Genomic DNA, 27,905 nt, shown 5'->3' with positions numbered 1-27,905 from the left:
AAATACAATTATACACAAAGTTTTGATACAAATACACACATGCATCAAGTTGGTGGAAATATATTGCCAAAAGTTTTGGGACGCTCATGAACTTTAATGACATCCCATTCTTAATCCGTAGGGTTTAATATGGAGTCGGCCCACCCTTTGCAGCTCTAACAGCTTCGGCTCTTCTGGGAAGGCTTTCCACAAGGTTTAGTGTGTTTATGGGGATTTTTGACCATTCTTCTAGAAGCGCATTAGTGAGGTCAGGCACTGATGTTGGACGGGAAGGCCTGGCTCTCAGTCTCCGCTCTAATTCATCCCAAAGGTGTTCTATCGGGTTGAGGTCTGGACTCTGTGCAGGACAGTCAAGTTCCTCCACACCAAACTCGCTCATCCATGTCTTTATGGGCCGACGCTTTGTGCACTGGTGCAGTCATGTTGGGACAGGAAGGGGCCGTCCCCAAACTGTTCCCACAAAGTTGGGAGCATGAAATTGTCCAAAATGTCTTGGTATGCTGAAGCATTAAGAGTTTAAGACTTTCACTGAAACTAAGGGGCCAAGCCCAACCCCTGAAAAACAACCCCACACCATAATCCCAGTGCACAATGCAGTCAGGCAAGTCCCGTTCTCCTGGCAACCGCCAAACCCAGATTCGTCCATCGGATTGCCAGACAGAGAAGCGTGATTGGTCACTCCAGAGAACACGTCTCCACTGCTCTAGAGTCCAGTGGCGGCGCGCTTTACCCCACTGCATCCGGCGCTTTGCATTGCACTTGGTGATGTAAGGCTTGGATGAGCTGCTCGGCCATTGAAACCCATTCCCTGAAGCTCTACACACTGTTCTTGAGCTCATCTAAAGGCCACATGAAGTTTGGAGGTCTGGAGCGATTGACTCTGCAGAAAGTTGGCGACTTCTGTGACCCTCAGCATGCGCTGACCCCATTCTGTGTTGTTCCCAATTGCTTCCACTTTGTTATAACACCACTAACAGTTGAGCGTGGAATATTTAGTAGTGAGGAAATGTCCCGAATGGACTTATTGCACAGGAGGCAACCGATCACGGTACCACGCTTGAGTTCTCTGAGCTCCTGAGAGCGACCCATTCTTTCACTAATGTTTGTAGAAGCGTCTGCAGGCCTAGTGCTTGATTTATACACCTGTGGCCATGACGCGATTGAACACCTGAATTAAATGATTTGGAGGGGTGTCCCAATACTTTTGGCAATATAGTGTATCTCAGTGGTTTTATTCATATGTTCACTGGTGTTTATCTCATTCGCTTTAGCCATTATGAACATTCAGGTAAGGCAGGGTATTGCCAACTATCCCAAGATGCAATATACATCATTGTGATTCAATGCATTGCAATGCATCACAGTATCATAATTGAGTCGTGATGGAAACCGCGGCAAACGCATGAGAGAGACTAGAGAGCGAATCTGTGATATCTCTCTCAATCTCATTTGCAGGGATCCCTTTGCACCGTGTGTCACAGAAGCAGCTCTGACTGAGAATTTTCGCTTTCAGAGGATTGTCTTGTCTTATTTAGATGAGTTCTTCATTAATTGCAGAAATTAAATGAATAAAAAACAGCAATACAGGACATGAAGTATCAATGTAACTGCGAGAAAAAGAAATGTGATATTATAGTATCAGGCAGTGAATCACTGAAGGAAGTCTCGCACACACACACTGATCTCTTCTGGCTGCGCAAAGGCAGGGGAATCATTACAGCTCTAACAGTAAAACCTCGATAAGGCAACAAAAAAAGAAAAAGTCTGAGGATGCCATGGCAAAAAAACTGGACAATATCAATATTGTTCTCACTTATTAACTGTTCTCTCACACTGATTTGTTTTCCCCACTTGCTGGTATAGGAATACCAGGGTTAGGGAGTAACGGAATACATGTCACAGCGTTACGTCAAAAAAGAAAGTAATCAGATTACAGTTACATAAAAAAAAAATGGGAATACTATCAGGATTACAATGGTTTCCTTTAAAACGTATTTTGACATACACTCACCTAAAGGATTATTAGGAACACCTGTTCAATTTCTCATTAATGCAATGATCTAATCAACCAATCACATGGCAGTTGCTTCAATGCATTTAGGGGTGTGGTCCTGGTCAAGACAATCTCCTGAACTCCAAACTGAATGTCAGAATGGGAAAGAAAGGTGATTTAAGCTATTTTGAGCGTGGCATGGTTGTTGGTGCCAGACGGGCCGGTCTGAGTATTTCACAATCTGCTCAGTTACTGGGATTTTCACGCACAACCATTTCTAGGGTTTACAAAGAATGGTGTGAAAAGGGAAACACATCCAGTATGCGGCAGTCCTGTGGGCGAAAATGCCTTGTTGATGCTAGAGGTCAGAGGAGAATGGGCCGACTGATTCAAGCTGATAGAAGAGCAACTTTGACTGAAATAACCACTCGTTACAACCGAGGTATGCAGCAAAGCATTTGTGAAGCCACAACACGCACAACCTTGAGGCGGATGGGATACAACAGCAGAAGACCCCACCGGGTACCACTCATCTCCACTACAAATAGGAAAAAGAGGCTACAATTTGCACAAGCTCACCAAAATTGGACAGTTGAAGACTGGAAAAGTGTTGCCTGGTCTGATGAGTCTCGATTTCTGTTGAGACATTCAGATGGTAGAGTCAGAATTTGGCGTAAACAGAATGAGAACATGGATCCATCATGCCTTATTACCACTGTGCAGGCTGGTGGTGGTGGTGTAATGGTGTGGGGGATGTTTTCTTGGCACACTTTAGGCCCCTTAGTGCCAATTGGGCATCGTTTAAATGCCACGGCCTACCTGAGCATTGTTTCTGACCATGTCCATCCCTTTATGACCACCATGTACCCGTCCTCTGATGGCTACTTCCAGCTGGATAATGCACCATGTCACAAAGCTCCAATCATTTCAAATTGGTTTCTTGAACATGACAATGAGTTCACTGTACTAAAATGGCCCCCACAGTCACCAGATCTCAACCCAATAGAGCATCTTTGGGATGTGGTGGAACGGGAGCTTCGTGCCCTGGATGTGCATCCCACAAATCTCCATCAACTGCAAGATGCTCTCCTATCAATATGGGCCAACATTTCTAAAGAATGCTTTCAGCACCTTGTTGAATCAATGCCACGTAGAATTAAGGCAGTTCTGAAGGCGAAAGGGGGTCAAACAAAGTATTAGTATGTTGTTCCTAATAATCCTTTAGGTGAGTGTAATAGCGCTATATTGACAGTAGTGATGGACAGATCGCGGAATCCATGGAGATTGCGGATAATCCGCGGGTCGGGTGGGCAAGTGAAAAAAATACCATTTCAAGTAATTGTGGGTGGGTTGCAGGTCGATGAGAGAGAAATGAAGCTCTAGCGCAAGTTCTGCCTGGAAGATCCAATGTTACGTTACTCACTGCATCCAGACCTAACCAATCGTGTTCTAATTCTCAGAGTATAAAAGATCGGTACTCACACATGTCTGAGTTCTCAGATGCTGACGCCAACATTTACCTCCCTCCTCCCCACCACCACCAGGATGGTCCCCGTCTATACCTCCCAGGGGGTCGGCTGCGCCCCTGCATTCATCTTCAGGCAGGAAATGCAGAATCCGTTACCCTCGAGACGAGAGCTACGCCAAAGAACCTCTAAATATAATACTTGCTGGTCTGTTAATAAACTTGCTATCTTATCTATATCATCTGGCCTCCCGAGTCTTTCTGGCAGAACTCTCATTTCACGGTAAAACGCAATGAACGTGCGTCACTCTGTTACTTTCGCTTTCAAAAACAACGTATATCTCTTCAGGGAAAACCAATACAGGAAAACAATGCCTAGAGCACATCCTAGTGGTCATTTTATAAACAAAAAAACCTACGTTATTGCTTAATAACGTTGTTAATAGCTTTATAAAAATACACACACGCTCAAATTATTCTGATAAGAATGTTCTACAACATAATGATATATTAACCTGTTTAAAGCTTAATGTTTCATCAGGCATTAATGCCGCGTTCCAGGCAACCCCTAACCTGTGTTTTTCCAACCTTCTACCCGTGAAAGTGCACTGGAACGGCAGTCAAACCCGTGACTTATCATCCGTGAACTCTTACTAGATCGATGTACTGCCAGTTACGAGCTCTGACGTCACATAGCCCCCGAAACAACAATGGCAGCACCTATGGATGCGGTGTTTATGAAACAAATATACAAATAACGTAAAATAAAAGGTTTAACAGCTTCTCTTGCCGTATGCACCGTTTTTCTCCTCCGTTTCCCTCAAATAAGCAAGGAGTAAGCACCTTTAGCGATGAATGAGCATAAGCCCCGTACGGTCCGCCATGCATTGTTTACATCTAGCTACTACAATTCTTCGCGTTCAGGCAGTTTGGCGTGACATTGCCTGGAACGCTACAAAGTCGTGAGTTGTAGTTTGAAGTTGTAACTTACCGGCTCAAAAACCTGCCTGGAACGCAGCATAATTTGCAGACTCTCATTAAGCTACTCAGTTGAGTGGTTGTTTAAGCAGCAATGAGGTAAAACATATCAGAGAGAGATGAATCAAAGGAGAATTTAAATTGAAAAAGAATTGAAGGAAAGAAAAGTACCATGTGGGAGCGTTTTACTGAAATAGTTTACCAGGACGAATCAAGTGTTGGGTATGTGATATAGCGGCTGAGAAGCACTGTATGTATATGACAATAAACTCTTAAAGCCAGCCTTTGCTTGGGATTAACACATTTCATTTCTTGTGTGTGTGTGTGTTCGGGACATTGCAGTAAAGGGAGTAAAGCCTGTGTTCAGGCTACTAAGGAAATGCTCAATCTATAGGGGGCGATTTCAGACACAGCCAGGGAGAATATAGGCCTATAGGGTTTCCTCCTTCCTCTCACAGAATAATCAGCTGGACGTCAACCAATCAGGTTTCAAAAGGGGCCACTCCACAGAGACCGCATTACTGTCGGTCACTGAAGCCCTGCAGATAGCTAAAGCTAATTTCAAATCATCAGTCCTTGTCCTCCTTGATCTATCTGCTGCCTTTGACACTGTAAATAATCAGATTCTTCTGTCCACCCTCTCATCATGGGGCATCACAGGGACTCCGCTCCATTGGTTTGAGTCTTATCTCACAGGTAGGTCTTTCAAGGTTGCCTGGAGAGGAGAGGGATCCATCAACTGACCACTGGGGTGCCTCAGGGCTCAGTGCTTAGACCTCTCCTCTTCTCCATCTACACTACTTCATTGGGACCCATCATACAGGCACATGGCTTCTCATATCACTGCTATGCTGATGACACACAGCTCTACCTCTCATTCCAACCAGACGACCCCACAGTAGCTGCACGAATTTCAAGCTGTCTGGCGGACATCTCTGCATGGATGAGAAAACATCACCTGCAGCTCAACCTGGCAAAGACTGAGTTTCTCGTCTTCCCTACCAGTCCCATTATACAACACGACTTCACCATTCAGTTAGGTACATCCTTGATTTCCCCATCAAAGTCAGTCAGAAATCTTGGAGTAACATTTGATGATCAGTTGTCCTTCAAAGAACGCATTTCAAAGACAGCTCGCTCATGCAGGTTTGCGCTCCACAACATCAGGAAGATCAGACCGTTCCTAACAGAGCACACAACACAGCTTCTTGTCCAGGCCCTGGTTATTTCTAGGCTTGACTGCTGCAATGCGCTTCTGGCTGGACTCCCATCTTGTGCGAACCAAACACTTCAAATGATCCAGAATGCAGCAGCACGTCTTGTCTTCAACGAGCCCAAAAGGGCCCACGTCACACCACTCTTCATCTCACTGCTCTGGCTACCACTCGCTGCTCGCATCAAGTTCAAGGTGCTGACGCTTGCCTACAGAGCCACCACGAGCTCCGCTCCTGCATACTTTGACTCGCTTCTACGTCGCCACACCCCCACCAGAAACCTTCGCTCAGCTAAGGAGCGACAGCTTGTGGTACCATCACAGAGAGGCATAAAGTCCCTTTCCAGAACATTTTCATTCAACGTTCCCAGCTGGTGGAACGATCTTCCCACCGCCATCCAAAACGCAGAATCATTGACAACATTCAAAAGACATCTAAAAACTCATCTCTTCCGTGGGCATTTAAAAAAAAAATCCTCTTTCCCCTTTTCCTCTTTCTTCCTCTTTTCCCTCCATACTCTAGCCTGTGCTAAACTGAGCAATGTACACAGACTAAGTATTTCAGGCACTTGTTGCGTTTACTCGACTCTTCATGACCGATCGCTTCCTGTAGCAGCAGCAGCATTCATTCTCTACTAGTTTACTTAGCTAGCTTTAGCTGTTTTAGCTAATTTCTGTGGTTTCTTTAAATGGCCATAACTCCTCGATTGGGGTAGAGACTTACTTTTTTTAAATTCTCAGAATCTTATGCTCTAAGAGAGGTAGCCTATGTGTCCTATATGTCCATTTTGCTTCGACCGGATGTTGAGAAATTGCGAAAATACTAACTGGACTTGCTAGGTAAATAAATAGATATGAGAATAGATGCTGCTACCGGGATACGTTTGGAGCGAGGAATCATTAGAAATACACCTTATATGAAGGCTGGTGTGGTCCTTGAAGTGTTTTTAATGTCAGACAGATAGTAGGTAAGTAAGGATAACTGAAGGCTGCACTAAACGTTAGCTGCCGTTAGCAATTAGCTACATGGCTAGTTGTTACGTTCAGGTTTAGAAAAATTGTAGCTAGTCATCTAACTGAATTTGAATCAAACCCATGTGAAATTGTAAAGCTAATTTGCCTCTTTTAAAAACACCTTCAATAATCACATCTCCTTTTACAAATATAGTCATATTTCTTTTCTTAAAGCTAGTTTAAACAACATAAAACCAACCAAATGTCTTATATCTTTAATTGTTTGCATTTCTGAAACAATTTGTTGAACACCAAAGTTGTAACCTTACCAAAAACAACCTAAACAAGAGTTTGTTTGTATAAAATCAAAACTGAATTAGAATGAATGAATGTCATTGAAACTAATAAACATTTTAGTCAAAATGTTCTTGTCATGGTAGTTTTTCTGCGATATTGAACATGTTAGGTCATTAGGGTGATTAAGGATCTTCTGGGTCTTATCAGAGAAGGATTTGGTGTGCTTGTACATTGTTCCTATCAAATAAACTCAGACAATTTTTTTTAAAGAAAATTATTAACTAAACCAGTTGTGTACCATTACATTAAAATTATACCAGTTTATACTTCAGAGATTTAACTTAACAAAAGTGCCTTATGGTGGGGTAGTGTTGAAATGCTGGCTCAATTTACCCCACATCATTTGGCTCACTTTGCCCCATAGCTGCCATTTTGGATTAAACTAGCTAGCTTACCAATTCAGACTAATATTTAGCTAAAAGGTTTGCATGGTTTTATACATTACTAAAATCACCAATATGGATCATAAATAGTTTAGACCTGGACAAATTTGCTTTGATGCAACAGCCATTACGTCTGTTATACAAAAATTGTACTTTGACAAGCCAAAACGTTTTTTTAAAGGAAATGGGTGCCTTCCGCTCCTCCCCTGTGCTTCTCATTTTCACGGTCTGGCAGAAATGATGAGTGGTTCCAAAATATATGGTCACACGACAATAAAAGTTTACAGTTGCCAAGAAAAAGGGGGTGGGTCAATTTACCCCACTCTCCCCTAATCTGCTCTTTTAAAAAAAAAAGTGCATTCCAAAGATAACCCGGATGGTCAACTTTTTCCGGTTATAATCCGAAGTGTAGATCCGTGCACACTCTAACGGCTGATATTGCCCACAGCCCATTGCGAGTCAGACGAGGATGAGAGATCGATTAGAACTACACACGCGGGTAAAGTCTTTAAAAAAACTACAAACATGGTGGATGGTCGAGACTGACAGTTAAAGGGTTAGTTCATCCAAAAATGAAAATTCTGTTATTAATTCCTCACCCTCATGTCGTTCGACACCCGTCAGACCTCCGTTCATCTTCGGAACACAAATGAAGATATTTTTGTTGAAAGCTTATGGCTAAGAAAGGCCTCCATAGAGACAGAGCGTATTTAGGCCACGCCCACACCGGGGGGGGAAACAATCCAACGCTCTCCATTGACTTTGCATTGCGTGAGGCTGCCTCATTGTCATTTCGGACTTATAACAAAAAACTGAACAATGTCTACAAGCTGATATGTGACAAGGTGTACAGCAAACAAGCTAAAAAAACACAGAAATAAGTTTTTATAAGCTGTCGACCCAAAAAAAACGAGCGTTTAAGAAGATAAAAGTGGATACAGGCAATACGAAGTGACGCTTCAGCAGGATGAATGGGTAAATTTTGGGATCCTGACACTCAGTATGTCTCAGTATTTGTATGTGTGCAGTAAACATTTTGTCACTGTGAAGTCAAATATCCAAATGTCCGTTTTATATATGATACTTCCTGTCGTTGATTACATTCCCCTCCAGTGGGCGTAGTTCTCAGTGTAATATAACGTGTCCCGCTCTGTCTCAATGGCCTGAATCCACTTTTTTGTCCTTAAACGCTCGTTTTTTGGGTCAACAGCTTATAAAAACCTCTGGGGTTTTGCCTCTGGGTTTTGTTTAGCTTGTTTGCAGTTCACTTTGTCACATATCAGCTTTTATACATTGTTCAGTTTTTTGTAATAAGTCCGAAATGACAAGGAGGCAGCCTCCCGCAATGCAAAGTCAATGGAGACGGTTTGATTGTTTTCCCCCCCGGTGGGCGTGGTCTTCAGATTATGACACGTGTCGCTCTGTCTCCATTGGCATTCAGTACATTTGCACTCACAAGACCCATAAAAGGCACTTAAAACGTTGTTACAAAGTCCATCTCACCACAGTGAGGCTCTACAATAATTTTACGAAGCGACGACAATAGTTTTTGTGGCAAAAATAAAGAATATGACGTAGCGCCGGCGTTCGGGAATCCATGAAATGCCACTTTAGCCCCATTTTGACCACTACGCCGAGACCTAAAGCACGATCAATGTAGAATCCAACAGCTTAGACACGCGCGTCTTCCTCTGCTTGTCAACAAATCGCTTCTGGGTCATGTGTCCGAACGCCGGATCTGCGTAATATTCTCGCGCATGCGTCGTAGGGTGACCACCCGTCCCGCTTTGCGTTGTACCGCACAGCATTTTCACTCCTTGTCCCGCACGTCACATATTGAGAAAATGTCCCGCATTTTCATCAGTCTGGTGGTTTTTAATTATCATAAGAAGACATGCATGCGTTCTTTTGCCTTTTTAAGAAAGCATTTCATTTATTCTTTTTGCGGCATCGTTTTTCACCTAGACATATTTAACAGCGCTTCGTCAGAAGTACATCCCGCCTTTCACAAATACAACAACAGCCGTTTTTAAAATCCTATCAAATGGTTGAAAAGAAAGGAGTAAACACAGTCACTAGTAGGTTCTGACGGCTGTCAATCAAAATGTGGAGCGGATTTGTTCCATGTAGAAAACGAATGGATAATTCGGTAAATTGGTTATATTCTTAATATATAATATAATATAATATAATATATAAGACTGTCAATGAACTAATTTCATGTTGCTTTATATTTTATTTGTTCATTATTGGACTTGGTCAGATCTGATGCCTGCTGCCTTTGGGCTCAGTGATGTTGAAATTAAATGACATGTACAATGTTACATTGATGTAATGGTGTTTTCTGGAAGGGACTAAAGAACAAAGTATTTTTATCATCTGAAAGGCAGAATACATATGTTTTTATTAAGTTAGATAGACATTGTGTAACAGTTTCAGGTTATGTTTTAGTGTCGGTAACATGTCCCACATTGTCCCAAGCAAACTTAGTAATTGTCCCACATTTGGTTTGTTTGATGGTGGTCACCCTAATGCGTCGTGGAGGCACACACGGAAGACAAGAACAAGTTGGATAAAGGTGTTATTTTGATTTTTTTTGCGCACAAAAACTATTGTCGTCGCATCGTAAAATTATTGTAGAGCCACTGTGGTGAGATGGACTTTGTAACGACGTTTTAAGAGCCTTTTATGGGTCTTGTGAGTGTAAATGTACTGAATGCCAATGGAGGCCTATCTGAAGCCTTTCTCAGCCATCAGCTTTCAACAAAAATGGTGTGCACCAGGGGGCGGATTGCCTTGAGCCACTGCCCCTTTAATCGTGAAAGTGCCCTTTTGTGATCGCACCGCAGTGCCCCCACGAAAGCAATTTCTCATTCTACCAGAGGCGATTTAACCAACACCCCAGAGACGCGATTGTTACAGAGGGGGTCCAAACCACAACCCCCCAGAACGCGATTGCCCCTGCCCCCGTGGAGGTCTGTGCATGCCACTGGCCATTACCTTTAAAATGCATCATTATATTCAAATTGCAAACACATGAGGAGAGTCTTCGCATGAAAGACCCCCAAATGGCAGATCAACGTGCTATAATTCTCTCTGAACAGGTAGGAAATTCAATTAAATTGAATGTGGAGGATTTGAACCGTTACAAGATGATTGACAGGCCAGTTTAAACACTGACAGGATGCACGTAACTAAGTGACAGAGCTGTCCGATAAAAGATAAAGAGTAGTCAATGTCCCAAAGCGTGCATGCTCTTCTGCTACACACTCAAAATATGTACTTTTTCTTCACAAGAAGAGAACATACTTTTATGGCGTAGTATAAGTAGGCGAATTGGGATGCAGCAAATCTCTGACTAAACAGAGCAGGGAAACTCAAGAAAACAGAACATATACATAAACGTGACCTATACCTACAATGAATATATAACTAATAATACAAACATTACTCAATATGTAACCCATAAGTCTAACTGCCCAAAGTAATACATTAAAAAAAACCTCTTGCAATTGAGTACATAAACTGTGCACCGCATTTAGTGATGTTCAAGCTCTTACACATGACCTACGCTATTTACACTAATAATGCGCTTGCCTCGCCTCGCTGTACACAGAAAAGCGAGCGTCTGACTGCACGCATGTCGGGTGAGAGTTAATGTTACTGTGCAGCCGATGTCCTCCAGCCACCATTCACTGCTCCTGCTATACCACAACAATTGACTTTGAACTCCAAGAATGTGCATTGAACGTTTGTGGTTTAAATTCGAAGACTAAACATGAGTCTCCCCTCCCCACGCCATGCATGTGGCATCTGAAGACGGCAGACCCAGCCATTACAGCGCAAGGCCGAAACATCACGGTACAGAGTACAGGAAATGCTCCAGAACCAGAGTCCTCATTAAACATTTACACGGCCTCACAAAACAGCACATTCCCATTTCAAATCCCAGCACAGAGGATCCCTCCTCCGCCCACATCCAACGCTCTCCATCACAAACAGGCCCAGCTGCCAATCACATCCACTGACACGCGTGTGATTTGAATGAATGTTTATCCCTGGTCCTCTTCCGCATTCATATTTAGAGCATGGTGGTGAAACGCAGAGGAATAATTCATGAGGAAAGTGATTAAACCATGAAGTGTGATAAAGTTTAGTGGCACTAATGAGGACGAGCCTCCAGAGGGACTTAAATATGTAAAGTCCGAGTCGAAACTCTCACTCGAGATCAGCCAGTTGACGAGCGGCATTATAACAGTATGGATAACAGATGAGATCGATGTCCATTCTAAATCGCAGGATTGTCAATATGTTTAATAAAGTAAACACTCATAAGTCAGGAGCGGGGTTCGGTAACACTTTAATTTAGGGTCCAGTTCTCGCTATTGACTAGATGCTTATTAGCATGCATATTACTATTGGCAGATTCATTATTCCATTATTCCTGCATGACCTTATCCTACATCCCTTAATCCTGATACCTAAACGAACTACTAATAAGCAGTAATTAGGAGTTTATTGAGACAAAAGTCATCGTTAAATGTGAGAATTAGACACGAAACTAAAGTGTGACCAAACGTGCTTAATGGACAATATATTATTTTAAATGGAGGAAATATTGTAAAAGATATTGTTGCATTAGACCCGGAAAAAAAGTTTGATTAATAAAAAAACGATGTATGGTTTTTTGTTATGCATTTTAAATGGCAAATCAATAAATTAAGTTCTTGCAGTATCTCTACTATTATAATAAATATATATATATACACTCACCTAAAGGATTATTAGGAACACCATACTAATACTGTGTTTGACCCCCTTTCGCCTTCAGAACTGCCTTAATTCTACGTGGCATTGATTCAACAAGGTGCTGAAAGCATTCTTTAGAAATGTTGGCCCGTATTGATAGGAGAGCATCTTGCAGTTGATGGAGATTTGTGGGATGCACATCCAGGGCACGAAGCTCCCGTTCCACCACATCCCAAAGATGCTCTATTGGGTTGAGATCTGGTGACTGTGGGGGCCATTTTAGTCCAGTGAACTCATTGTCATGTTCAAGAAACCAATTTGAAATGATTGGAGCTTTGTGACGGTGCATTATCCTGCTGGAAGTAGCCATCAGAGGATGGGGACATGGTGGTCATAAAGGGATGGACATGGTCAGAAACAATGCTCAGGTAGGCCGTGGCATTTAAACGATGCCCAATTGGCACTAAGGGGCCTAAAGTGTGCCAAGAAAACATCCCCCACACCATTACACCACCACCACCAGCCTGCACAGTGGTAACAAGGCATGATGGATCCATGTTCTCATTCTGTTTAGCCAAATTCTGACTCTACCATCTGAATGTCTCAACAGAAATCCAGACTCATTGATCAGACCAGGCAACATTTTTCCAGTCTTCAACTGTCCAATTTTGGTGAGCTCGTGCAAATTGTAGCCTCTTTTTCCTATTTGTAGTGGAGATGAGTGGTACCCGGTGGGGTCTTCTGCTGTTGTAGCTCATCCGCCTCAAGGTTGTGCGTGTTGTGGCTTCACAAATGCTTTGCTGCATACCTCGGCTGTAACGAGTGGTTATTTCAGTCAAAGTTGCTCTTCTATCAGCTTGAATCAGTCGGCCCATTCTCTGACCTCTAGCATCAACAAGGCATTGTCGCCCACAGGACTGCCGCATACTGGATGTGTTTCCCTTTTCACACCATTCTTTGTAAACCCTAGAAATGGTTGTGCGTGAAAATCCCAGTAACTGAGCAGATTGTGAAATACTCAGACTGGCCCGTCTGGCACCAACAACCATGCCACGCTCAAAATAGCTTAAATCACCTTTCTTTCCCATTCTGACATTCAGTTTGGAGTTCAGGAGATTGTCTTGACCAGGACCACACCCCTAAATGCATTGAAGCAACTGCCATGTGATTGGTTGATTAGATAATTGCATTAATGAGAAATTGAACAAGTGTTCCTAATAATCCTTTAGGTGAGTGTGTATGTCATTTAAAATTTTAAATAGTATTTTTTTATGCATTTTTCATAACAATAAATTCTGAATAAAATTCTGTAAGTTCACTTTTTTAAACTTTTTTTCACATCAGCAATAATCAACCACATGTCTTCTTTGAAAAGAAATCAAACTGAAGTCTGTGCTCTTAAAGGTGCACTATGTAACTTTTCCGTCCGCTAGAGGTCGCCTATTCAAAACAAAGGCGTAGTTTGATGACGGCACGTTTGAGCGCAAAATCTTGGGACATGTGGTCTTCAGCTCACAGCCGGTGGGAAAGAATCGGGACAGGACTCGGGCAGAAATCATGTTCATGGATGTGATTATTAACGTTACTGTAGTCTGAAGCAGAGCAGGAGCTGAGCAAGATGAACGCAACACACGCCTCGTGAGCAGCGGGACTTTTATTATGCCACAGTCGCCGGCGCCACTTCCTCTTTTCCGGTCATGAGTGTGAGGTAACGCAGCTCTGTTGATCATATTAGACACATCTGAGTGTGTTGATGATGTGATGACGTTACTCTGTGTGTTCTCTCGGCGGCTGCTATGATACTTGTTCACACTGCAGTGAGAGTAAAGCGTTTCTGCAGAATAAAACCAGAAACCGAGGGGAACGCAGATATGATGTCATCGACAGGCCACGCCCTCACACGTCCCGGTTCATTGGGTAAAATAGCAATTTTCTCACGATTTACAAATAGTTGGAAACATTTGGGATATTGTAAGTACTCAACTGAACAAAATATATAACACTGGCCTAGTGGTTTCTGGATATTTTACTGAAAAAAATTTACATCGTGCACCTTTAAACTTTCAAGATTTATTTTGTTTTCAGGTCCATGCTCAAAAAGTGAATAAATGGATTATAAATACAGCGTAAATATAATTTAGTAGTATAAAATCCCCTAAAAATACAAAATATTACATAAAAAAAAAAATGGGGTCATTTTTGACCAGCACTGGAAGAGCACCAGAGGGTTTTAAAATGACCTACTTTTTTTGTTTTAGAGTACATTTACTTTTTTTAAATAATGTATCATTTACAGCTGACCAACTAACAGGTTTTTACAGTAGCTTCTTTTTTACTATTTAGCATTTTTCATGATCATTTGAGTTTGATCCGTACAGCACACACATCCTGCCTCATTCATCCTCAATAAACACACACGAGGGCTGTGTTTGAAATGTTTTGGCCTCTTAAATGCTTGTGTGAGAGCCGCAGCTGACTGACGGATCAACCCAATCAATCCCTCGCGTCGTCCTTTAGAAGACCAGAGAAGAGCTTCTCCTCCTGTGTGTATTGACACAACCTCCAACACGGAGGGTCCCGCAGCCCGCTTCAATATGTTCGGACGGAACGGGTCAATCCGTCGATACAAGAGCTCTCTGCCTCTCCTCTCTGCTCCATCCGGGAATAGCTTCTGGTTTCACCTTCACAACTATTGATGATGCCTAACTCACACACACCTGGACACTCGATTTTCTTTTGTAATTCAAAATGTAACAAAAAAAAAAAGATAATCTAATATACAATACCATAAGTTAAAGTATACATTTTTATAGCTAATACAATAGTAGTTATTATATTTTTGTTATTAAAAAAATGCATATACTTTTACTGTATTACATGTTTTGCAATTAATTATATTGTTACATTTAATAATATGTCCATATTAATAATAACATTACTGTATATTTTTAGTTTGGCAACTACATCTGCAAGTTTTTTTCTTTTACTGTAAATCTAACAACAGTCAATATAAGTTTTGATGAATGTGCCAAATTTTGTTGAAAATCTATATTTTTTCAATCCTTTTTATGGTTAAATATTGTTAAATATATGAAAAAGTTACCAAAATACCACCCTGTATTGCCTGAAATATCATTACTATATTTTACAGAAAAATTGTTTTACAGTGCAGTGATGTTTACAAATGTACAACATTCAAGAAAGCACATAATTGTAATAAATCTCGGGCAAAAGCTGTTGGTGAACACATGCATCTCTTCACACACAGAGCCCTGCTCCTCTCTCATCTCAGGTGTGCACTGTTGCGTTTTAATAATGAACGGTGAGCTGACTGAATTATTCTAGAGTTTTTACATATCAATGCATGTCCATTGTGTGTTGAACAAAGCATCTGATTTAAATTCGGAGGTCTAAAGGAAGTTAAAGAGGAGAACTCGCTGCTTCTCAAGACCTCATTGATGCCCCTATATTATGCCCTGCTGAAGAACAGAGATCTATGCATCATAAATCTATAACACAAGATGCGTTTAATACATATTCAGCCATGAGTAACTTCCTACATTGTAATAATACTTCATCGATGGACATCAAGTGTTAAATCTCGCATGCACCTGAAAAATGATATTATGAATAATCCCAATGTCTAATATTAGATGCCTTTATAATGCATTGCGTATGCGTAGTGTTGACATTTCTGAACGGCAAACACTAATGACCCTATGGCATATTTATGATTTGCCATAGCTAATTATTTTGCAATCAAACGATGCACGCATTTAACAAATAAAACACGAAATAATGCACTTTATAAATCCAGAGCCTTGCAAACACACAATAAGCAAGAATGGACATTTAAAACTTATTGACAATATGCAATAAGAGAAAAAAAGCCCTCAAATTTTCAGCGGCACGCGCGAGTCTTTCGGTTGACAGAAGCCTCGCATGCATTCGGACGCGCTCCTGACAGAGCCGCGCGCGTCACTCACCTGCACGACACGGTGATCTCAACTTTAGTGGCGGGGATCACCGCCGCGAGCGGCTCGAAATCCGCGAGGCTCGCCATATTCACCAGCCCGCTCATCACCGTGGACATGACGCTGGCGGAGTGCTGCGGAGAGACACTGCGAGCATCCTTCACTTCGGGGATCTGGAGTGGCTGCGTGTGTAAGGGAGCCACACCGCTTCGCACGCGACGTCACAGGCGCGCGAGAGAATTCCTGCCAGACACGCGCGCACCATCCGCTCAGATACAACCATCAAGCGCGCGGAACTGTGTCGCCTTGGCTACTCAACTATTCATCCATTTCTGTCGTTTAGAACGTTTCTCATGATAGTTTGGCACATTTCATTACAATTCATTTACATTGCATTTCACACAATAAATATTGAGAGGGTTCATGCTTATTACACTCTTTGTTTATAGTTTTATTCATGTATAAGCCTAAAATACATATTTTAAGGATGCTTCATAGTTTAAGATTGAATATTTTCATACGTTGCCTAAACACTGATGATCTCTTCATCACCTGTTAGTGGGTGGGATATATTAGGCAGCAAGTGAACATTTTGTCCTCACAGTTGATAAAAATGGGCAAGCGTAAGGATTTGAGCGAGTTTGACAAGGGCCAGATTGTGACGGCTAGACGACTGGGTCAGAGCATCTCCAAAACTGCAGCTCTTGTGGGGTGTTCCCGATCTGCAGTGGTCAGAGTCTATCAAAAGTGCTCCAAGGAAGGAACAGTGGAGAACCGGCGACAGGGTCATGGGCGGCCGAGGCTCATTGATGCCCGTGGGGAGCGAAGGCTGGCCCGTGTGGTCCGATCAAACAGACGAGAAACCGAGCAGTATTTATGCTATTATTTTACCTCTTTTCAGACGAGCGTGATCGTCTCTGAGCTCCAACATAACTTCCGCTAAGTGAGGTCAAATACGAGCGTGGTCATAGATATATCGATCGTAGATGCCTCATTCTACTGATCCATGCAGGTGCTAATGAGGCATCTACGATCGATACATCTATGACCACGATCATATTTGACCTCACTTAGCGGAAGTTATGGCAGAGCTCAGAGATGATCACGCTCGTCTGAAAAGAGGTAAAATAACAGCATAAATACTGCTCGGTTTCTCGCAGAAACTGATGGTTTGGCTAGATAAGACCCTTATTCATCGTCTGGTATCGTTTAAAGCCCTTTGAAGCTGCACTGAAACTGTCATTTGGACCTTGAACCGTTTGGAGCCCATTGAAGTCCATTATATGGAGGAAAATCCTGGAATGTTTTCATCCAAAACCTTAATTTCCTTTCGACTGCAGAAAGAAAGACATGGACATCTTGGATGACACAGGGGTGAGTAAATGATCAGCAAAAGTTTATTTAAAAGTGAACTAATCCTTTAATGCTGGTTCTGATAGAAAGGTGTCAGAATACACAGTGCATCTCAGTTTGCAGACCATGTACAGCCTTTCATGGAAACGGTATTCCCTGGAGGCTGTGGCTCTTTTAGAAGATAATGCGCCACCACAAAGCACAAATGGTTCAGGAATGGTTTGAGGAGCACGAGTTTGAGCTGTTGACTTGGCCTCCAAATTCCCCAGATCTCAATCCAATCGAGCATCTGTGGGATGTGCTGAACAAACAAGTCCGATCCATGGAGGCCCCACCTCGCAACATACAGGACTTAAAGGATCTGCTGCTAACATCTTGGTGTCAGATTCCACAGCACACCTTCAGTGGTCTAGTGGAGTCCATGCCTCGATGGGTCAGGGCTGTTTAGGCAGCAAAAGGGGGACCAACACAATAAAATCATAATGTTATGCCATACACATGTATAACATGCACATCTATTTAGAACTGTACAGTCTTGAAGAACCCTTTATATGCTCTAAGGTTCCTTTTTTTCCTGCCTTTTTCTTTTTCAAATCTGTAATTGTCAAAGCCACCTCATTACTGATTTTCTTGAGCTTAGCTCAACTGTCAACACTCCCGACAGGTCAATTATTTCTTTCTTAAAATTAGTCATATAATTTTGTTATTTTTATAAGCCAAAAACATCTGTTAAAGGGGTCATGAACTGGCTTTTTTAAAAATGTTATACTGTTGTCTGTGGTCAATTTATGACGTTTGCGTGGTTTTTACATTCTGAAACATCATAATGAATAAGTAATAGGCTATTTTCTGCCCTGGTTTTGAGGCTCTCTGAAAAACGCTGGGTTTTAATGGGCGTGCTGCACTGAAGACTGTAAACGCCCACGGCTAGGATTGGATAAGATTTGCATATTTAATGAGCTTCAGCTCCCCTCAGTACATGTGGGGATTGTTTTGAAAGCGTCTGGAGAAACGCTCACAGGACTTCCAAAATGTCTTTATCAAACCAATACAATGATTCATCTCTCATCCTCCCGCGATTGATTGGAATGTTATTTTTGTATTACTTGGCCGGCCCGATCGGTGAATATAACCGCGAACCGTACACACACACACACACACACACACACACACACACACACACACACACACACACACACACACACACACACACACACACACACACACACACACACACACACACACACACACACACACACACACACACACACACACACACACACACACACACACACACACACACACACAGGTGCACAAGAAACCGATGTTATTTCACTATTTAAGATAACCCTGTCGGCAGGCCGGTGATCCGTTTTGGTAGCCCGTCTGAAAAACACATAGCCCCGGGACGTTGGGCTTTGCGAGCACTGGCGTTACAAGTCAGAGTCTGATCACGAATTAACCCATAACGCCTGTGACCGTGTGCTAAGGTATGTAATCAGTAGATATCAAACCATCTGTAACAATGCAATACTAACACATATTAAAAAAAACATGTTTTACTCACATAAGTGTGTTGCACCGTTCCTGTCTGATCAATATACACTCACCTAAAGGATTATTAGGAACACCATACTAATACTGTGTTTGACCCCCTTTCACCTTCAGAACTGCCTTAATTCTACGTGGCATTGATTCAACAAGGTGCTGAAAGCATTCTTTAGAAATGTTGGCCCATATTGATAGGAGAGCATCTTGCAGTTGATGGAGATTTGTGGGATGCACATCCAGGGCACGAAGCTCCCGTTCCACCACATCCCAAAGATGCTCTATTGGGTTGAGATCTGGTGACTGTGGGGGCCATTTTAGTCCAGTGAACTCATTGTCATGTTCAAGAAACCAATTTGAAATGATTCAAGCTTTGTGACGGTGCATTATCCTGCTGGAAGTAGCCATCAGAGGATGGGGACATGGTGGTCATAAAGGGATGGACATGGTCAGAAACAATGCTCAGGTAGGCCGTGGCATTTAAACGATGCCCAATTGGCACTAAGGGGCCTAAAGTGTGCCAAGAAAACATCCCCCACACCATTACACCACCACCACCAGCCTGCACAGTGGTAACAAGGCATGATGGATCCATGTTCTCATTCTGTTTACGCCAAATTCTGACTCTACCATCTGAATGTCTCAACAGAAATCGAGACTCATCAGACCAGGCAACATTTTTCCAGTCTTCAACTGTCCAATTTTGGTGAGCTTGTGCAAATTGTCGCCTCTTTTTCCTATTTGTAGTGGAGATGAGTGGTACCCGGTGGGGTCTTCTGCTGTTGTAGCCCATCCGCCTCAAGGTTGTGCATGTTGTGACTTCACAAATGCTTTGCTGCATACCTCGGTTGTAACGAGTGGTTATTTCAGTCAAATTTGCTCTTCTATCAGCTTGAATCAGTCGGCCCATTCTCCTCTGACCTCTAGCATCAACAAGGCATTTTCGCCCACAGGACTGCTGCATACTGGATGTGTTTGCCTTTTCACACCATTCTTTGTAAACCCTAGAAATGGTTGTGCGTGAAAATCCCAGTAACTGAGCAGATTGTGAAATACTCAGACCGGCCCGTCTGGCACCAACAACCATGCCACGCTCAAAATTGCTTAAATCACCTTTCTTTCCCATTCTGACATTCAGTTTGGAGTTCAGGAGATTGTCTTGACCAGGACCACACCCCTAAATGCATTGAAGCAACTGCCATGTGATTGGTTGATTAGATCATTGCATTAATGAGAAATTGAACAGGTGTTCCTAATAATCCTTTAGGTGAGTGTAGAAGGCACAGCATTGTGTTTTAATCTCAATATGTCTGCAAATCCAGTCTCGACCTGTGTCTTGTTTACAATCGATTCCGCGGTGAAATGAAGCGAACAAACGCGCAATGTCTTACGCACGTGAGCGCGACCCATTTTAGCTCCACGGCTTGAGGCGGCGCTTCAGCATTTTATGACGTCAGAGGTCGAAATTGTGGCGAGGTGGAGGAGCGAGAGACATGGGAGGAGAGAGCGAGATGGTGTGCGTGATTAAGAATGAGCGTCACCTGTGAGGCACACTGGTCTCGAGTCCTCTCATGAGGGAGCACGGAGGCATATAAGGACGAGCGACACCAGTGAAGGACAAGAGAGGACCAGGCCTGGATTTTAATTTGTGTTTTGTTTGTGTTTTGTTATGTGTGCTTTTACTTTCATTTTGTGTTCATTTATTTTGCCTCCTTCTTCCCACACGAACTAACTTTACTACAGACATATTCTGAGATCTCTCGTTTTCAGGGCCTGGTGTCAATAAAAGCTTTTCTTTGACTGACAAGGACGTTTTCAGCTCCGAAACGTACAGGATATTCTTATATCACGATGAACTTTTATATACCAAAGGCTCAAAGGAAAATTGATTTCTCAATTCATCACCCCTTTAAAATGTCTATACATAAAATTAAAAAAGAAAAGAAACCGTAACTGGTTTCCTACCAATCATGTCCTTTTCTCTTTTTAGTTCAACATATCATGTAAGTGTGAGCAGCCCTGTTCAGTTATGGATATAGGCTTCTTCTCCACTAAGTAACAGATATATTAAAATTCGAATCCATATTGTTCGTTTTTTTTAATGATTTCTTTGTGCATAAACATACCCAGTCACAAAAAACATGAAAGCTATTCCATGACTTTATCTCACTTTTTCCTTTTAAGATTGTAACAGGGCTCACATACTGTCCATTTTTGCTAATTTTGGCCTTCATAAACATTTTTACATTAACAAATGGAAGAGTTATTTGTGTATTCAGTTAACAACTGTTGTTGGACACTGTCATTTTTGCTACAATTTGCTAAGTACCTAATTGACACAACATGACAAAACCAAAATAGGGGCCACAATATTTAATAAGACCAGGCAGATATACAATATATAGGTCCTATATAACACTTTCATAGCATAACATCATTTCTTTAATCATATCATCAGCACATGGGAAAGTGTGAACAAGTGCTAGTCAGGTGAAATCATTCTCATTAGATTATAAGAGGCTGATATAACAAGATGGAAAAGTTGCTTCTGATCATTGTATTCTTGTGTTAGCAACGGTTGCCTCTAAAGAAAGACGTGCAGCCATCATCGCTTTGCATCAAATGCAAAGAATATTGCACCTGAAAGAGCCATTTACCAGATCATCAAGAACTCCAGGGAGAAAGGATCGTCTTCTCCTGAGGAGTCGCTATAACCATGTCTCGCCGGTGCAGAGCTGCTCAGTATTTGCAGCAGGTGCTTTCAAGTGCACATCCTGGTGTCAAGAAGGCCAGCAAAGAAGCCACTTCTCTCCAAGAAAACCATCAGGGGACAGGCTGAATTTCTGGAGGAAGTACAGGGATTGGAGAGCAGAAGACTGGTGCAAAGTTATTTTCTCTTCCGACTGTCTGGGGCATCGGAAAATCGATTATCTGGAGAAGAAAAAGAACGCCGACATGAGTCCTGTGTCGTGCCATCAGAGAAGCCTGAGACCATCCATGTGTGGGGTTGCACTCTCTCCAAAAAACATTGCCAGGGATAAAGAATGGCATCAAAACATCCGGCAGAACAACTTCTCCCAATGACCCAATCTACTGATGATCCTTGCATTATAGAGCAACATGATGAGAAGACAAGAGACAAGAGAGATAATGAAATGGCTCGGATATCATTACGCTGAAATTTTGGATTTGTGGCCGGGGAACTCCCTGTATCCTAATCCCAAAGATAACCTGTGGTCAGTCCTCGAAAGGCAAGTGGACAAGCAGAAGTTCACTAACTGGGATCAACTCCGAGCACTAATAGGGCAAGAAAGGCTCGCCATCAGTCAGGATTTGGCCCAGAAGCTGATGTCCAGCATGCCAGAGCGAACTGCAGAGGTCATGGAGAAGAAGGGTCAACACTATAAATATTGGCTCTTTGCATGTATTGAATGTTTTGGCCAAATAAAGCCTTTAAAACGTATGAAATGAAATTCCAGTATACCGTGGAAAGGTGAAACTAATTACAAATACTGAAGCATCAAACTTTGCGAAACACAAAATGTGTCACTGCCGATGCTTTTGGTCACGACTTTAGGCTTTTTAAAAGTATGCCGAGGTGTAATTTTTTTTTTTTTCCGCAAGGGAAATTATGACAATTTTCATTTTTGGATGAACCATTCCTTTAACCCTCTGGCTCTCTTCTTTTAGGGGTCAAAAACGACTGAAGCCTTGAAATGTAACCTCTTTGTTTTCAAGAATATTTTTTTGTACTTAATGAGTTTTTTGAGGGGAATTTATGATACTACGCAATATTTATATCATTTCTATTAGCTATTTTTCCCTATTGAAAGTACAACCCCAAATCAGATAAAGTTGGGACAGTATGGAAAATGCAAAAAAAAAAAAAAGAAGTGATTTCTAAATTTACTTTGACTTGTATTTCATTGCAGACAATATGAACACAAAATATTTCATGTTTTGTCTGGTCAACTTCATGTCATTTGTAAATATGCATCCTTTCCTGTCATTCAGACCTGCAACACATTTCAAAAAAAGTTGGGACAGTAAAGCATTTACCACTTTGTAATGTTGCCATTCCTTTTCGCAACACTTAAAAGACGTTTAGGGACTGAAGACACCAAGTGATGAAGTGTTTCAGGTGTAATTTTGTCCCATTCTTCCTGCAAACAAGTCTTAAGGTGGGCAACAGTACGGGGTCTTTGTTGTCGCATTTTGCGCTTCAAAATGCGCCACACATTCTCTATTGGAGACAGGTCGGGACTGCAGGCAGGCCAGTCAAGTACCCGTACCCTCTTCCTCCGCAGCCAGGAGTTTGTAATGTGTGCAGAATGTGGTTTTGCATTGTCTTGTTGAAATATGCATGGACGTCCCTGGAAAAGATGTCTTCTTGAAGGCAGCATATTATGCTCCAAAATCTCTATGTACTTTTCAGCATTAATGGTGCCTTCACAGAAGTGCAAGTTACCTTTGCCAAGGGCACTGACACAACCCCATACCATGACAGACCCTGGCTTTTGGACTTGTTGCTGGTAACAGTCTGGATGATCCTTTTCTTCTTTGGTCCGGAGCACACGGCGTCCATTCCTCCCAAAAAATACCTGAAATACTGATTAATCTGACCACAGTACATGTTTCCACTGTGTGATGGTCCATCCCAGATGCCTCCGAGCCCAGAGAAGTCGACGGCGCTTCTGGACACTGTTAACATAGGGCTTCCTTTTGGCACAGTACAGTTTTAACTGGCATTTGTGGATGTAACTACGTATTGTGGTACTTGACAAAGGTTTGCCAAAGTAGTCCTGAGCCCATGTGGTGATATCGCTTATAGATGAATGACGATTCTTGATGCAGTGCCGCCTGAGGGATCGGAGATCACGGTTGTTCAGCTTAGGCTTGCGCCCTTGTCCTTTACGCACTGAAATTCCTCCAGATTCCTTGAATCTTTTAATTATGTTATGCACTGTTGAATGTGAAATATCCAAATCTCTTCCTATCTTTCTTTGAGGAACATTGTTTTTAAACATTTCAATAATTTTCTCACGTATACCTCGGCCCATCTTTGCTCCTAAAGGATTAGACCTTTCTTGGATGCTGCTTTTGTACCAAATCATAATTACAATCACCTGTTGACATCACCTGTTTCAAATCACATCATTATTTAACCATTTTACCTCATTACTAGCCCTATATTGCTCCTGTCCCAACTTTTTTTGAAATGTGTTGCAGGTCTGAATGACAGGAAAGGATGCATATTTACAAATGACATGAAGTTGACCAGACAAAACATGAAATATTTTTTGTTCATATTGTCTGCAATGAAATACAAGTCAAAGTAAATTTAGAAATCACTTCTTTTTCGTTTTTTTTTTGCGTTTTCCATACTGTCCCAACTTTTTCTGATTTGGGGTTGTAATACACAAATTGTTTCTAGTATATTTTTTCAATAATTTTTCAATTAAAGCAGTATTGCATGTTAAAATAGAGACAAGACATTCAGGGCCCTATTTTAGCGATCTGAGCACATGGTCTAAAGCACAAGTACACTTAGGGCGTGTCCGAATCCACTTTTGCTAGTTTAACGACGGGAAAAATGGTCGGCACGACAGGCTCATGATCCAAAAGGGTTGTACCTCATCTCTCAATGAGTCATGGGTGTGTTTTGGGTGTAACGTGCAATAAACCAATCAGAGTCTCATCTCCCTTTCCCTTTAAAAGCCAGTTGCGCTCGCACCATGGCGGATTCGCTCTTTACATGGAGGAATATAGACACACTCGACCAGATGAGTCAGTTTAAATATGTGTGCATTGCCACGATTGGTTAAATAAGTAAAAATGTCATTCATCGTTACTGCAAATAGGTAATTCTGGTACATACAATGAATATCCATTATGACACGTAGGCATTTTTATCTTTATGTACACAATAACAATCTTTTACATTGCAATCCTTTTATTTTTAATACAACGTATTTGGCATGTGTGTGTAATAAGAAGAGTGTTTGCGCATTGTGCACCGCCTATAGGCACATATTACTAACACGCCCTTTAAATAACACAAAAAATACTGCACAATCGTTTTCAGTTCCTCAAAATATCAACGCGCCAACAATGCTCCTGAACACACCTGGTTTTCAGTAGTGGTGTGCACGAATAGTCGAATCTGTAATTAATATTCGAAAAAAAAAAAAATATTATTCGAATTTTACAATGTTGCTTTGCTGGCCGTAAATGCAGTGAATCCATGATAAATCCCACTAAAACTCACAGTTATAACTAAATCCACTGGGTGGCGCTGTGGAGTGTGTTATTAATATGTTGAGTGTATTTGATCATAATGTCGTCGTCTGCCTCGCGATGTTGGAATAACTTGGATGAACATTGAAAATGATCTCACAAAATGGAGGTACTTATGATAAAAAGAATTTATGAATTATCATATTATCAAGACCACAATGAGAAATCACATGAAATCCAAACACCAGTCGAATGAGGAAAGACAGCTATCCATTACTGCATTCACGACTGCAGGTAAACACAGATGTTCACCGAGTGAGAGCGAGATAACGTATGACGGCAAAATGATCTCGAGACAAATAATGCTTCCTTTAAGTTTCCTCAAGGGTTTAAGAACAGAAAACACAAAGTGCTCACTTAACACCGTTATCTTTGTGTCTGTCAGCGGAGCACGTTCTCTCACCCGAGAATATCATCATCCACATGATATTGTTTTTCTCAACATGAAAAAACTGACTCGAGTGTATATGTAGCGTACGTTCTGCACGATAACTGGCGCGCTCTGCTTTATTAGCGTTTTTTTCTGCTCGCGCTCCTTGAGCTTATAATGCTTTTGTTCTTTACGCCTATATTGTGTGTTCACACATTGTTTAACGTTTTTTAACTGAATGAAAACCTAAAGATATAACGTAAGCTTGTTGTGTATATTACCTAATCATAAGTTTGTTCAGAAATGGTAACAAAAACTTGATGGAATAAAATGTTTTTCTTCTCATTTTCTCAAAATAACATCATTTAAATAAACAAATATTCTATTTTTATGAGCCAAAATATTCGAATACAATATTTTGGAAAAATGCCCATCCCTGGTTTTCAGACCATGGGTGAACAGACGGCGCAAGTGCATTTGCTGTTTAAACAACGTGGAGCTGGACGTGAAAATTATAACTGTGTCGGGCTGAAACTAGAAAAAAACACACATTATGATAGAAAATCCAATTTTTGAAGGAAGATTAGAGCCATCTGGTGGGAGTAACAAAGAAAAACCATATAAAGCCATTGTGTGACCACTAGATTTTCATTTAGTTCTATATAAAGTGGCTTCTTTAGTGTTTTTTTGGACATAATACTTATTTTTATCCAGATTTGGATTTATATATTTTTTTTAAATGTTGATTTGAAGCGTCAGTTTTGCATTACTTTTACTACAGTCAAACCTGTACACAGAGGACATTTTGTTACACATTATATCAAAATTCAATAAAAATGTATCAGAAATGAACATATGCTTGATCAAAGCTTAAAGGGGTGGTTGCATGCGATTTCACTTTTTAAACTTCAGTTAGTGTGTAATGTTGCTGCTTGAGCATAAACAGTATTTGCAAAGTTACAGCGCTGAAAGTTCAATGCAAACTGAGATATTGTCTTTTAAAGTTATGGCAGTTTATTGCCTACAAAAACGGCCGGTTTGGACTACAACAAGCTTCTTCCCGGGTTGGTGACATCATAAACCCTTGCTATAAACACGCAACAAAGTGGGCGAGGCCACGTCGCAGTCATTACGAAAGAGAGAGAGCTGTTGCAGAACTACAAACTACATTTGGCCATCTAACCAATCTAAGACCATTGCGTTTTTCAGAGGGATGGGCTTCATAGAAGCAGGAAGCAAACGAGCCGTTCAAAGGACAGTGGAGGCAGCGGTGTGGAATAAAGGTAAAATATAAGAAAATACTGCGTTTAAAAAAAAAAGAAGTATTAAGACATGTTATACTGCGCCCCATAAACACAACCAAGCCTAGAAAAAACACACGGAACCACCCCTTTAATCATTCTGGGTTTGATCTGATTTTAACCTCTTATGTGAGTCTTTAGGCTCAATTTCACCATATTGTTACAGCCACACCAGTTAATTTGTGTGTGTATAATAGGGTGTTGTGTGTGTAAGTAAGCGGGTGTGTCTTGTTTTGTAATCTTGTAACAAAAGTCACTGAGTGTCATCCCATTCCGTAAACTGTTTTGTTAATTTTCGACCGAAGAACTCAGAGGGTTAAGGATATTTCCTCCTAAAGGGCTCATGGTTGAAGAAACACTCATATATCTCTAACTAGATCTGGTCTATTTTCTCCATGCCAGAAAAAAAAGTGCCATGTGAGGAGTCATTTTATAAACCTCACATAATACTGTATGTGTCCACTGCAAACTTAACTCATGCATCACTATGATGCATTTTCTAGGTTTGAAGCCCACAAATACCTTTTAAATGTCGCCGAGGTTATGGCAGCACACAAACATATTGATTTGTCTGATTAAATTGAAATGAGGTCATGTTTTCTCACATAACAGCAGAAATGTAAGGGGCAGAGTTCCACTCCTACTGGAGCTATTATTAGTCACTCTTATGTTCAGGTGAAATCACCACAGGTGTCACAGATGCTGTGGATTCACCGACATTATACTGTGTTTGGTATATGTGTCATAGCTCAGAGCACCTGCACACACTCAAGTGCAAGTGTGCGTTACTGCCAACAGACACACACAGAGCACAGTCCAGTGCACAAACACTCCCACCAACAGCATTCCAGGAACCAGAGCAAAACAACAGTGTACTTCTTCTGAAAACATTCATATTTACTATTTGTAAATATACTTCATGCACATTACTTACAGTGGCATTGCATTAGATAAAAAAAAAAGATATGCA

The 27,905-nt window shown here is 41.5% G+C and overlaps 1 protein-coding gene across 1 annotated transcript in view; it reads right to left on the bottom strand.

The window, feature by feature from the left end:
• The window catches only part of cpne8 (copine VIII), a gene marked incomplete at both ends in the record, with an annotated part of 105,422 nt that extends 89,237 nt beyond the window's left edge, over positions 1–16,185 (bottom strand). Inside the window, one exon of the mRNA XM_079809780.1 lies at positions 16,079–16,185. Within this exon, the coding sequence (XP_079665906.1) occupies positions 16,079–16,185 (107 nt within the window). The remainder of the gene's footprint in view (positions 1–16,078) is intronic.
• Positions 16,186–27,905: the final 11,720 nt, after the last annotated feature.

This window comes from Gobio gobio, assembly GCF_949357685.1.
Source record: "Gobio gobio genome assembly, chromosome: 25".
Taxonomy (NCBI): Eukaryota; Metazoa; Chordata; class Actinopteri; order Cypriniformes; family Gobionidae; genus Gobio; species Gobio gobio.
This window is presented reverse-complemented; position numbering and strand designations above follow the sequence as displayed.